The sequence below is a fragment of the Mercenaria mercenaria genome, chromosome 4, assembly GCF_021730395.1.
Source record: "Mercenaria mercenaria strain notata chromosome 4, MADL_Memer_1, whole genome shotgun sequence".
In the NCBI taxonomy this organism is placed as follows: domain Eukaryota; kingdom Metazoa; phylum Mollusca; class Bivalvia; order Venerida; family Veneridae; genus Mercenaria; species Mercenaria mercenaria.
This window is the reverse complement of record NC_069364.1, coordinates 10,329,298-10,343,454: the sequence shown is the minus strand read 5'-3', so window position 1 is coordinate 10,343,454 and position 14,157 is coordinate 10,329,298. Positions and strand designations below refer to the sequence as shown.

Genomic DNA, 14,157 nt, shown 5'->3' with positions numbered 1-14,157 from the left:
CAGGAAACACCTTTAAACGACATTTCCTACATACAAATGTTCATCGGGTGATCCTATGCTGAGACTGTTCAGTTTATTTCGATTCAGCATTAAACATGGCCGACAGGGGGCGGAAAGTGCGATCATATTTCCTTTAATGTTTATATTGGAAACTGCTGTCCAAAATTTAGTTACCCAAAGCATGCCGGCTTCGTTTGATAGTGATATTGAAGTTTTGTTGCTGCAATGTCTGCTGTCCTGTTAAGTCCTTGAGACAAATGATAAAAATATGTCCAATCATGCGCTGTATACAGCAATAGGATCTCTGTACAAACTCCTGAAAAAGCTTTTTTCCAGCATTTGATGGTAGAGAAAGACCCAAGGTGTCCCTCAGTGCATTATTTCACCGACCCTCCGTTAGTCAGCTGGATGGTCCTCAAATACATGTTTATCCGCAAAATGATATATGGACGCTGCTTTTTAATACTAAAGTATTAAAATATGATCACTTACTGTGTGTCCTTAAGCTTTAGTTCTGAAACTGTATAAAGTCAGGTATATAGTTTATAAAGTTGCGTCATTCAAAATGTTTCGAAATGTAGTAATGAAACATTTCATACGAAATACTAGTAATTATGACTTTTGTCTTTTTTTATTGTGTAGAACATTGACAATGAGCTGAAGGCTTTTAACCAGTGTTTAGCTAAAGACAAGAGACTTGGTATGTATAATATTTTTGCATCAATTTTGTCGAGCTGTTCGGCGTGTGTGCAACATTGTTGCCCATCCGAGCTTGTTATAATGTTGATATGCATCGGTCTTTTCACTGACGTGGAAGTCAAGCGTCATGATAACTCTTGTTCGGGCAGCACATTGAACTGAATGTAGTTTTCCTTTTTCTATCTAACTGAAATATATACCAGAATTTGACGAGTGCTGCGTGCAAGACACATGCTCCTGTCTAAAAGTCAATGTCACAAGTGTGGTCAAAAGTCATGCTAAAGCTTGACCATGACAGAACTTTGGCATTTATGTCAATGAACATTTATAGTAGTTTCTCTGTTGCATTTGTACGATTTTATCACCACTGAAGATATTATTCATGACCTTAATAAACTTCCCATACCTGAACCAAGTATTCAAAGTAGATGAAGACTAGAAAAAATGGTCCAAGTTTAAGTGGTCTAGCTTGGCGCTCAGCATAAAGAGGACAGTTCTAGGACTGGTCAGACTGGTGTATAATGTGATTGGGTGGGGTAATATGTCACATGACTACGGTGTGATATTCAAGTGAGACAGCACTATAAAATTGGGCATTGAGGTCCCCGCTACAAGTAGACACGGTCGTTTATATGGCTGAAATATTGTTGTTGAAGACGCCCATTGTTCACATTTGACATGTGGCAGTCTAGGGAACACAATTTTTGAAACTTGGTCAGAATGTTTGTCTTACGAGTAGACATAGAAAAACTGGATAATCAGTCTATGAATATTTTAGTTATCTAATCTTAGAAAATTGTTGGACATTTTAACACTTGGTCGTTTCGAAACCGATCCACCTTGATAAAAAGATATGTCACAAGGTCTAATCATATGAATACCTATTGACACTCTACAACTCGCATTATGAAACGGCTCATGTCCATTTAGACTTTTTAATGCTTGGATTTATACTTAAATGACCTAGCACATACATTAACCGTGACAAGACAACATGTCGTTTGTAATACTTAGACTAGGAAATAAAACTATTCTTAGTTTCAAATCAGTTATAACTCGCATCGGTTTGGAGTAGGAGAAACAGATGCACTATAATATAAAACGTTTTAATGAATGACTTTTGATTTTTGTCATCAAGAAGATTACTTTGACTCAGATATGTTTAAGCAGGGTGCTTTATTGCCCTTCATCTTGCCATTAAGAGCATCGATCAATGTATATTCCTTTAATAAGACGGAGTGTCATGCGCAAGACGTAAAGCTCAATGTCGAGAATCCTTTTTTTAAAGGTAAAGCTCTTAACTTTTGTCAAAGGTTTCTCAGCTATAAATTTCACTTTATCCAGTACGAATATCTTTGGAACTGTAACAAATTTTATTGCTCTTTAATAGATATTCTCATTTTGAATTGCTGGTCAGAATTTCATCAAACTTGTATGTAGCATCTTTGCAAGATCGTCTCACAAGTTTGGTCAGATGGAGACACTTGACCCCTGTTTAGGACTTCTAGAGCTAAAAAACGAAAATCATTTGAACAACTTCTTCTCATATACCGCAGCAGTATTATAAGGTCCTGTTGCATATTTCTTCAAATGGACCACTTTGGACCGCTACAGCTTAAAAAGGTATTACCCTTAACCATAGTCTGCTGGCGGCAAGTGATTATGTCTTTGCAACAGTGCAGACCGAGATTAGCCTGCACGTCCGTGCAGGATGATCATGGCCTGCACTGTTTGCTATTCAGTCAGTAAATTTTCAATGAGCACCCCTTATAGTAATAGATGGTATTGTCCAAATTTAATGATGGACCAGTCAATTTTAGAAATTTAGCAGGCAAAAGGTTAAAATCTTTTTTCTGATTAACTGTTTAATGACTCACCAAACTTATTCTGTATAGCACCCTTCAGGTGTTTAGCAAACATAAGAAGAATTCGGTTCTGTCAGGTACACATTGATGTAATATAGTTCTATTTTCATGTCACTTTAGGGGCAGATCCTCTGTTATGTTTGTTATATGAAACTGACGACTCGCCAAAAATGGAAATCTCAAAGGCACCGGAAGAAAACTCTTCCAAAGTAATGGACATACCAAGATTGTGGAAATACAAGACACCAGTGCCTAAACACGGAATGCATAAAACAGGAAATGCAGAAAATGACAGTCTTGAAGAAATCCAAAATGTTCCAAGGGTATGGAGGTATAGAACACCAGTGTCCTTACAGCATCTTAGACAAGAGCTTGATGCAAAGATTGGAGGGGCTCAGCAGAAGTTGAATTATAAAGTGTTGCAGCTTTTCCTGAAAGAGGTGATTCAAAAATGCCTGATTACTTGTTCATAACGATAATTTCGAATATCAGTGATAAACGGCAACCTGAATTTTACTATTTTTCATTTAGATAAAGATGATATTCATGTAAAGGACATTCTGTTTGTTTTTATAAAACATATTTTGCGTTGTGAAATTTGTTTAAATGCTGATATTTCAGACTTTAGGCAAACTTAGTAAATAAAAAATGATTGAACCGTTGCTTGAGTTTTTATTTGAAACAACTTGACTTCAAGCGTATGTTTATTATGGGCGTCTTGGCGATATTCACAATTTTGGTTACATTTTCCTAGAATATATATATATAAAAACAATGTGCTTTTAAAGTTGTAAATCTGCATAATATCTGTCATGATATTGTCAAGCGAAATGTAGAGGTGGTTGTGTAATTTGGTGACATCCACACAATTTTTCTTTTCCAATCAGCGATTTTAATGTGTACCACATGACCTTGACTGTAAATTGATCATAGATATCAGAAAGGGAAAGTTAAGAGCATAAGATCATTAATTATGTCTTAATTATAATTCATATTATATAGCATTAAAGACAAAATCATTATATGATTTACTCCAATGCTAAATTTTACTTGATGCAATGAAAAGTGGTACGGGGGTGGGGGGGGGGGGGGGGGATAATTGGAAGATAAACGCCTTCAAGAATCATGAAACCTTATTGAATAGTTACAAATTTGTTATTCTAAGTATTAATTTTGTCAAATGTGCAAGACAATACTATTCAATCGAGGTGCGAAGCGCGGACGTGAGGACCATGCGAACAATAACTCTTGAATAACTTTATCTGGACAATATCATTATAGCTACGGCAATATGATTAAAATCATCTCCAATTAACGCTACGCATTGAAGTCGGGCTATTCAGACTCGCGTTGACCAATCAGAGTCTTGCTTTCAACATTTTGAAAGTGAAAGTAGAAGTTTAAAAATAATATCTGTATTCAACCTGGGGTTCTAGTTTTCGATGTGTGATTATCACGTACGGGTTTATAATTCCAATAAGAAAGTTTACAAAAACACACGAGAATAAGATGTTTTTCTTATTTTTTCCTTCAAAAATAAAAGGCGTTTGTAAGGTGTACCAAAGGTAAACTGTCTCACTTATAAAGCTTTAGATTTAACCATCGATAAGTACGTGTTTTTCTATAGTGTCCTGGTCAAGAAGGCAGGAAATTATTTATTGCCGCGGTGGCCCGGGTTCGATTGGCGGCTCGGGCGTAATTTTTTCTTGATTTCACATTTTGTAAAGATAGGTTAGAAACAAAATCGCATTTTCTTATGTTCATAATATAATGAAACTTTTAGTCTAAAGATAAAATTATTTTGGCCAAAATCTGAGTCCAGTCCCTTTTAGCCAAGCGCTTGTTGAAACGAATCGCCTGATTGCTTCAAATAAAATTAGAGTGATGGAAATAAAAATAGCAATATTAGATTATATAGAAAGATCTGTCTTCAGATCTAACTTTTAGAAAGATCGAGAACTTTAGTCAGATTGCAGCAACGGAAGGTAATTTAGTAATATCAGCGGTACAAAAGAAGTAAATAGCGTAAAAGCAATGTTTCTACATTGAGCGTTTATAAAATTGTCCTCATTTGATTGTTTTTCTCATTTGTTTTCGATATTCAAAGAAGCATTTTAATCGGGTAATGAATTGTTATGTTTTTGTTTCATTTATCAAATAGACTAATGAAATAGTTTTAACATTTTGCTCTAATGTATATCTACGCAGGAAAACTATCTGAGAGCCCTGAGGTATATCCCAAGCATACTGCGTCTACATAGAGCATTGTTGAATAAATACCAGAAGAAACTCGATAAGGCAGAGGCAGCCCAGATAACAATAGCTCAACTCAAGAAAGGTACTGTTAAGTTAGCTTATTGATATCCGTGTCCATTACGAGAGAGAGAGAGAGAGAGAGAGAGATATCATTCATCATAGATAAATGCATGTCCGGCTAGCTTTACTAGCTCTTTATTAAAAGGTAGTCTGGTAAATTAGCATACACGGTGTATAGCATATTCCCTTGTGAAATTATGTGCATTTTTGTACACATTACCTGTTGTTTTTAGTACTTGTTGTTATTTTAAATGTTGGCTTTCCTTCAATAACTTGCAGAAAGCTAGGGTTAAAATCAATATACACATGGTTTTGCATTTTGTAGATGCAGTACTAGGCATGGAAACAGAGTTGATATTACAGGACTTTACAGATGCGTGGGAACTTGTCAGAGAGAGTCTACAACACTACGGTAAGTTTTGTGATGATTGTTTATAGTATAATTATGTTTTGTAAAAGAGACAAACATATATAAAATGAAAAAATAAGAATAGTAAACAGTTCTGTTTATATATACATTTGAGCCGCGCCATGAGAAAACCAACATAGTGGCTTTGCGACCAGCCTGCGCATCCGCGCAGTCTGGTCAAGATCCATGCTGTTCGCCAACAGTTTCTCTAACTGCAAAAGGCTTTGAAAGCGAACAGCATGGATCCTGACCAGACTGCGCGGATGCGCAGGCTGGTCTGGATCCATGCAGGTCGCAAAGCCACTATGTTCGTTTTCCCATGGCACGGCTCATTTCTTAATTTGCAGTGTGTCCTACCGACTTAGGAGGAATGTCGGTACCAAAGGAATACTGTGTGAACAGTATGAATGATAAGACAACTGTAGCAATGTTGCTGCCAACAACGAAGGAAGGTGGACTGTGTTCGTATGCATTGCTTGACTTCCTGATGAGAAAGCAAAACGATTTCTTACACAATTATTTAAAGGAAACACAGAGGTACTAAAAGTATAAAATTTGTGCCCTCCACCTTTTGTTACATTACTTTGCTTACCGGACACAAAGCTCAAATGGACTCTTGCAATCGTGCATTCTGCGTCGTCTGTTATCCAATTTACATGTATATGACTTTTGCTTTAGTTAATATTCATCAAATGTTGAGAACTGTCAGTAAATACAGTTCTAGTTCTACGTTTCCTCCATTCATGGACTTGATGTCATTTAATAACCAGACGTTAAGGACATTGTCGTCTTTGCATTTTTACAAAGTTCAACTATTCAATCTAAAAGTGTAAGATATTCAAAACACAACACTGGCTGTGGCATATTTCTGCCACGAGATAGCAAGGTAGCTAACACGATAATAATGTAAACTTTCCAGGAAAAGTTCGCTTTTTTTCTGAAAACATTTCAGCAATAAATAATATTTTCCAGATATCTTTTATGTATTTCCTGAAACAGTTTTAGCGCAGATTTTTGCATTAATGCTTTCAACTGCCACGAGATGCTGGGTAGCTATCAAGGTAATACTCTTAACTTTCTAGCAAAGCTGTGCACTTTTCTGAAAACGTTATCGCAATAAATTATTATTTCAAGATATGCTTTTTACTTCCAGTTAATTTTAGGCTATTGAGATAGACTTTTCAGAAAATTTAGAACTATCAAGATAATTTCGAGTATTGAGATAGCCAGCTAGCTAAGAAATGGCAGCTGTTGGCACTTGCATGTTCACAGAATGTAACGAGATAATAATGTAAATTATTGCAATAACATTTCCATGAAACCTTCATATATAAAGATAATCTTTTCAGAAAACTTCTCTTTATCGAGACAACTTTTTGAAGTATCGAGATATCTCAAGGCAGAAATATACCACCGTAGCTTTCTACTATTTTGTTGGTAGATAGCTAGATATATCTACATTAGTATCTCGATATTTTTGCGTAGGTGCTCATAGTTGCAATTTATTAGCATGATAGATACCTCGATACTTGCAGTGATTATCTTGATATATCCAATTTTTCTGAAACCTTTATTTCAATAGCCTAAAGTTTCCTGGAAATAAATTTTTATAACAATAATTTATTGCGATAATGTTTTCAGAAAAATACACAACTTTTCTGGAAAGTTTTGAATATTATCGTGATAGCTACCGAGTATCTCGTGGCAGTTTCAAGCAGTAACGCAACATTTTGCGCTAAAATATTTTCAGGAAACAAATGAAATATCTAGAAATATTATGTTTCCTTTATAGATAACTGACAATTCCAAGGCGGTGCCCCTGTTTTCAACTTGTTTTCTGTCCGTCTTGTACTTTGTGTTGTGTAGGTTTCTTATTTGTTGTTGGCGTTTCTTTCCGCTTTCCCCTCACTACCCCTTTTACCCCCATTGCCCAATCCCATCCCTTTCCCTTGCATTTACGCTTCTGTGCATTTGCTTCCTCTCCTTTTACCATGAGTAATTTATCGTGCACACCATAATTTTGTCCGCCGGCCGTCCTTAGGCGGTGCCCGACTGTTGTTTTTTCCTGCTTATGTTTATATGAATATATGCGTGTTTGTCATGAGAGTGATGTCTTTTCTTGCTTGTCTGTTTGTTTGTCAGTGTATGCTAATTTTTTGTGTGTCTTTTGTACGTGGGTGTCTGCGAAGTAGTAGGAATACTACGTTTTAGGATAGTGGCTTTCCCTGTTTAATACTAATCCTTGCTTATGATGTTGGATTTTAGAAGCAACCCGTCTAAAATATTTTTCCGTTACAGCTTCTTTCGCTGTGGGCCTACTATGCGATGCATGGCTCTATGGCTGTGTTTTGGGTGCTCTGTGCTTCCGGGAAATCTACCCTTACATTTTTTCTTTGCTTAAATGTTTTCAGAAAAATCGCAAATTACTTTGAAAGTTTACAATATTATCGTGATAGCTACCTAGCTATATCGTGGCAAAAATATGCCACCATCTTTTATAGACAGCTCTCTCGATACTTTCGGAAATTCCTTGATATTTCGAAAGTTTCTGCAAATAAAAAGCGTATATTTTTTTTTGTTAGATTTAACGTCGCACCGACACATGATAGGTCATATGGCGACTTTTCAGCTTTAATGGTGGAGGAAGACCCCAGGTGCCCTTCCGTGCATTATTTCATCACGAGCGGGCACCTGGGTAGAACCACCGACCTTCCGTAAGCCAGCTGGATGGCTTCCTCACATGAAGAATTCAACGCCCCGAGTGAGGCTCGAACCCACATAGATGAGGGGCAAGTGATTTGAAGTCAGCGACCTTAACCACTCGGCCACGGAGGCCTCTAAAGCGTATCTTGAAAAAAGTATTTTATTGCGCTTGTGTTTTGAGGAAGTACACTTTGTTGGAAAGTTTAGAATATTATCTTAATAGTTACCAAGCCTTCCATGGCAGTTTTGAACAATAACGCAACACTAAATTTACGCTTAAACATTTTCAGGAAATAAATGAAATATCAAGAAAATATTATTAATGCTGAAATGTTTTCAGAAAAAATGCACAAATTTCCTGGAAAGTTAACAATATTATCACTATAGCTACCTACATTATTTTATGGCAGAAATATGCCTTCATACATGTATATTATTTATATGTAAATGTTATGGTAGTATAATTCAATCTAGCACTGATTGTCAATTTCCTCTGTCTGTTCACCAATTAACTTGTTAATCGCCTTTGCTTGAAGAAGATGATCCTGATTAAATTTTATTGAAGATTGAAGAAATGTACAAAACTGAACTTTTAACTTATTTTAATGATTCTAAGTATATTTCAAACGGATAACAATTAATAAATTGTATATTTGATATCTGGTTCCAAATAGAATATTGACAAGGAAAACTGATAATTCGTAACATTTGCAGAGAAGCTTCAAGTGTTAGCTGTATTGCGCCAAATGATGTAACATCGGCACACCTGATCTGTTATGATCCTCACCGGGATATCCTTCCACTGATTCTTGCAAATTGTCAGTATTCTTTTGAGATGGGAAAAGGTACGAAGATCGAATATGATTTTGGTGGTTTGGAGAGACAGATTATGGATCGATTCTTGTTCTCAAAGTCACGAATAGATGTTGGGAGAGTGTTGCAGGTATATATGTATTCTTTTGTAGTACGCAGTCTGCTTAAGCTTATGGTAGTTAAAATGTACTTCCGATTATTCTACAAACTGATTAAGCACTAGGAATGCTTAATGGATGGTGATGTCATTTAAAACGTTTTAATACCATAAAGTATAACTGTGTCTAATGGCCCGAAAATACTTTTATTTTATAGATTTAGGTCTATTATTCTATTACAGATTGACATGATGGTGTATCGAACAGAATTCACAAATACTGAAGTGTTCAAGAAACTAGCCGAAAAAATACCACAGGTATGATCCGCTTTTTAACTTCTTAAGCATTTACCATGACCTGGCGACGAAGAGCCTCCAGATTCGAGTCAGTAGCTCTAGTATCACGACAAAAATGAAGGTCAAAGGAAAAGGTTTTTCATTTTAAGAACTACAAGAAGATCACATGGAGGCGTAGAACGCAACCATTTAAAATAATAGCAGACCCGGTTTGATTGGGTCTGTTCGTGAGAGTTAACGAAATGTGCAACACCCTCACGCTCCCTACCACCGACTCAAGCTGTGTTCTTTTATAAAGTTGAATGGGCTCTATGATCCCAACGGACCAATACTGTCATTATCAAGATATGATAAACATTGCACAAAGGCCAAAGATACGCTGAATGGTAAAATATAGTGTATTCCGACTATGTCTCTATTCATTCATAACATTTGGATAATGTTCATTTTTAATAGTGTCGATTTGTCGATTGTAAAATTCAAGTTTTATTCTACATTTTAAGGACATGCTTTGAATATTGTATACGACTACTAGCATTTAATTTAGTGTCACACCTCGAGTTCGGAGGTATTTATAGTTCCTATTTTTTCAAGTCCACTGTTTTGTCATTCATTAATGGATTTTAGGACACTTCCATAAAATTAATCTCTTCAATATTTTGCAAAAGGTTATTCACGAACCACGCTTTTCGTTGCATCTTATATATCCTTACGGAAGAAATGATTACCCTTTTGCCAATATATCCATCTATGACATTAAAGTTAACTGTTCTCGTAAATACTATATTTCATTATTGTAAGTACTATTATAGGCATTATTGTAAGTTTTTTATAGGCATATATATTTCAAAACTTGACCATTTATCGTCGCGAATGACAGGACAGCTACTTTCTATATGACTTGAGATCTCATAAAGATAGTTTCACTACAGTAGCACTCTTCTGTGATTTCAGATTTGCTTGACCACTGCTGAGAAGACACGTATTTGTAGCGAGTTGAAAACTCTGCCTGAAATTTGTCAGTCTTTAGATAACCTTGATATAACCGTTAGTTTCCTGAAAACTACGGGAGGAAATCCAGATGAAAATCTTCATGAGTTTATGACTGAAACATTACAGATGGACCTTTCGTTACATAGCCAGAAGGTTAATTTCACAATGATTATGCGATAAGATCAGAATACGCATTTAATGAAATGGTTTCTAGAAAAGAAACCTGTTGTTTTGTCCGATTCGGATCACTGTGTATTGGGCTAACATGTAACTGTAGACTAAGTAATATTGAGTAATTGTTACACTTGTCAACGGATGCCTGGAATCAAAGTGTCATATGTGTAGTTTAATATTCGGGTTGCAAACAAGGCGCTTAACATTGTATACTGCTAGTAATAATTGATGTAATTTTTACACTTTTCAAACGGGAATGCCTATTGAATCAAAGCGTCAATATGTGTAGTTTTATATTCGGGTTTGCAAACAAAATGTTCTTTTATTTATTTATTTTATTTATCGGATATTGCTCAAAGCTAGTCCAGATATGATATAATGAAAAACAATAGAGTTAAGTAAATTTCATAGAATCACAGGGCAACCAAAACACAACCAGGGAGCCATGCATCGCACAATCATGGCTTTAATTTCACATAAATTACGCGTGTTTAACTTGTCTGGGTAACTGTGTTTTTAGCTGTCATTGTTTAAATTCATTTATGCTTGAAGGCAGTCGGTTAAGTTAGTGAATATATTATATTATATTATATTATTCTAGGCTCGCCAGGTTTGCCAATTTCAGCATGCGCAGTCGCTTTGGTTGCTACTGTCTCTACAGAAGTCGAAGAAAATGACAGATTCAGAGCAACATAGTTTGGTGAGTTGATACATGATGGGTGATCCCTTAATAGTCATGTAATATAGTAAATTGGTTCATAATTTGGACCGGGTGTTTTAAGTAAGTAAATGTTGCTTTTACCGATGGCAGGGATAATTAGATTAAGTTGGATTTTTATTATGGTTTACCTGCAGTGTCATTATAACTGTTAACTTGGATTGATATAAAGGTGATGAAACCTTTCACTCTTTTCCTGAGCCATAGATATGATTTCATATCTACTTGTATTAAGCATAATTTATAAATCACAACAGTGTGGTGTGTCATGCATAGGATCCGATGTGCTTTTTGTATTCCATATTTTTCTACAATGTTTTCAACTGCACTTGGGCAACATTTTCCCTGAAAATGATTTTAGATCGCAGGATATAGCGAGTTCTAGTTTTTGTTGAAATATATAGACATGTTAATATCTCAAGGCAATGTTATTACTTTGATTTCAATTTTTCAGAGCACATTTGAATGTGTCACGCAAGAGTTTCATGATGAGGTACCTAAGGAGCTTTTGTTAGATCTTCGAAAGTTCATTGGAAAATTGACAGTAGTAAAACAGTCTCAATTTGTTGAAGTACTTCATGAGTTTATAATACTTGTTGTATCTGAGAGACAAAACAGGGATGATGAGGAGTTCCTTACAACAACCGAAAACAGGTACATTGTATAAACTGTGTTCATTTTCATTTTTCTGCGTACCCTAGCGAACTGTGTGTGCCACTGTACATTTTCTTCCTTAAATTTTAGTTTTTATTTCAATTAATGTAGCATCGTAGGGTGTTTAAAACCAGTTATCTGGTGAAGTAGCATTGCCTTTTGTTTTCAAGAATCAATTCATTTTGTTAGAAGGAAACGAATACAGATTTCCATTGGGATTTAATATTCATTACACTCCAATTTATGTACTCCATTGATTTTATAGCATTAACTGAGGAGTGCAAAGATATGTGACTACAGTCTGTTATCTTTATTATCCATCTGCAGCAATAGTTAAAACATGCAACAAACTACCTATGTATGATTCTACGATGAAATAAGCTTGACTGTTATATGTTGCCCACGAGAATTTTAATATAGGAGATTTCACCTACTAGACTACACGGCAAAAGAAACTATCCAGATGTATAACTGGGGTATTTTTAATAAAACACTTAAATTTATTAAATTTGAATTGTTTTCTTCATACCACATTACTCATGAAGAACGATCGATCAAACAAAATCGATCAAACGTGAAGTCAGTAGTTCCACAATATTTGTTTTGCACTAAATTCTGGCTATATCTTCTACGTGTCTGTCACATTGTAACATCCCAATTGCGCGCTAGCGCTGAATTTGATTCAGTCAAGCCATGCAACCAAGAATATGTTTAAACTTTATGCTGTTTTTCGAGTGAGTCAATCATCAATGTTTTGAATAACAATGAAATTTCACAAAGAAAATCGCTATTTACACGCGCAAGTGAATTTCGTGCAAAAAGGCTGTTGTGGGACTACTGACTGGACGGTTGGTCGATTTATTAAAGTTAACATGTGAAGTTCTTAAAGTGTAATGTGGTTTAAAGAAAATAAACCAAGTTTATAAATGTAAGTGTTTTATTAAAATATATCCCAGTTATACATCTGGATAGTTTCTTTTTTTGTTCAGTATATATTCCATTATATACGAATTACTCCAGTGCCAAAACAGCAGTAAAACAACTTTTCAAACCCATAATGATATAATTATCATGATAATGGTAAAATGTCGTACCGGTACACGTGCAGGGCCATAAACTGGTTAAGATCTCCGAATTCCTAACGAGCGAATTTGCTGAATCAATAGTGACATGTTAGAAGAAAATGAGTTATGTTGGTATGTGTTTTTCACTTAATCCAGGCTTGGTGAATGGCTATATGGATATGTAGATGGCATGGAGAATCCAGCTCTCGATGTTGCTGTCTTCGTGGATTTTCCAAAGGAATTATTATATAGGCATAGTGTGAAGACCTGGATAGCAGCATACAAAATAACGAGAGAGAAAAGGTCTTCAAAACGAACATAAAACAAGCGTATAATTATATGAAGGAAATAATTAAACTGAAATAAAACTGAACCTTAAAGGCTTCTGGACACTTGTATAAAAAACCAACCATGTGCCTTGGGACATTCTTTTGATTTGTTTACCTAATCTGTGATTGTTACCTGTTTCAGTGGTCATTAAATCATATGTTCGAGTGTTGAAACTTACTTACATATATGTTTCTTCAAAACAATTAGTAGCCAAGTGGCACATTTACGTATCATATCTATTTACAGTTTTTATTGTAGTTTCATTGGGCTTGCAAATATCACTGTATGTACGTTTTGAGAAAAGTATCGTGTTATTTCTTTTTCTTTTAACAGAATTTTATTTCCTTTAAAATGCGAAAGCGTTAACGTTATGAAAACTTCAGACTATTATATTTTGCCTGTAACCGATCTTTGTTTATATTATTATTATTATTATCATCACTATTAATACTTTTATTATTATTTTCATCATTATAAAAAGTATTGATAAATTGATCATTATCATATGTACTGTAAAATTGAAGGTTGAAAATCATTGAGGAATCGCTAAAATATTTTGAATATACAACTGAACAATTTTCATTCACGATACTAAAACGTGTAACATGTATTAGAATAATTAATGATTCCAGACATTTGACGATACTTGCATAGTTTTCGGTCATAATTGTCGAGACCGTTTCCGCATACGACACTGTCAATTTTATTTTAGTATGGTTTATTTAATGTTCCCAATTCTGCAAAATAAAGAGCAGGAATATACTTGTCTCCGATTTATTATCACCCCACCCCCTTCCCCTTCGAAGAAGGAGGGGTAAATTGTTTTGCACATGTCGATCGGTCTGTCTGTTGGTTGGTTGGTATGTAGACCAATTCGTTTCCGGTTGATAACTCAAGAACGCTTTGGCTTAGGATCATGAAAGTTGATAGGATAGGGTAGTTGGTCATAACCAGCAAATGATGATTTTGAGGTCAGTAGGTCAAAGTTCTAGGTCACAGTGACCCAAAACAGTTATACGGTTTTC

At 35.3% G+C, this 14,157-nt stretch overlaps 1 protein-coding gene across 1 annotated transcript in view; it reads left to right on the top strand.

Moving 5' to 3' along the window:
• Positions 1-13,894, top strand: part of LOC123550957 (E3 ubiquitin-protein ligase rnf213-alpha-like) — a 158,058-nt gene extending 144,164 nt beyond the window's left edge. The window contains exons 84-94 of the mRNA XM_053540043.1: positions 643-700; positions 2,685-3,004; positions 4,773-4,902; positions 5,206-5,292; positions 5,637-5,826; positions 8,707-8,935; positions 9,146-9,220; positions 10,154-10,345; positions 10,968-11,066; positions 11,539-11,738; positions 12,959-13,894. Of these exons, the coding sequence (XP_053396018.1) occupies positions 643-700; positions 2,685-3,004; positions 4,773-4,902; positions 5,206-5,292; positions 5,637-5,826; positions 8,707-8,935; positions 9,146-9,220; positions 10,154-10,345; positions 10,968-11,066; positions 11,539-11,738; positions 12,959-13,124 (1,746 nt within the window). The 3' untranslated portion in view covers positions 13,125-13,894. The remainder of the gene's footprint in view (positions 1-642; positions 701-2,684; positions 3,005-4,772; positions 4,903-5,205; positions 5,293-5,636; positions 5,827-8,706; positions 8,936-9,145; positions 9,221-10,153; positions 10,346-10,967; positions 11,067-11,538; positions 11,739-12,958) is intronic.
• Positions 13,895-14,157: the final 263 nt, after the last annotated feature.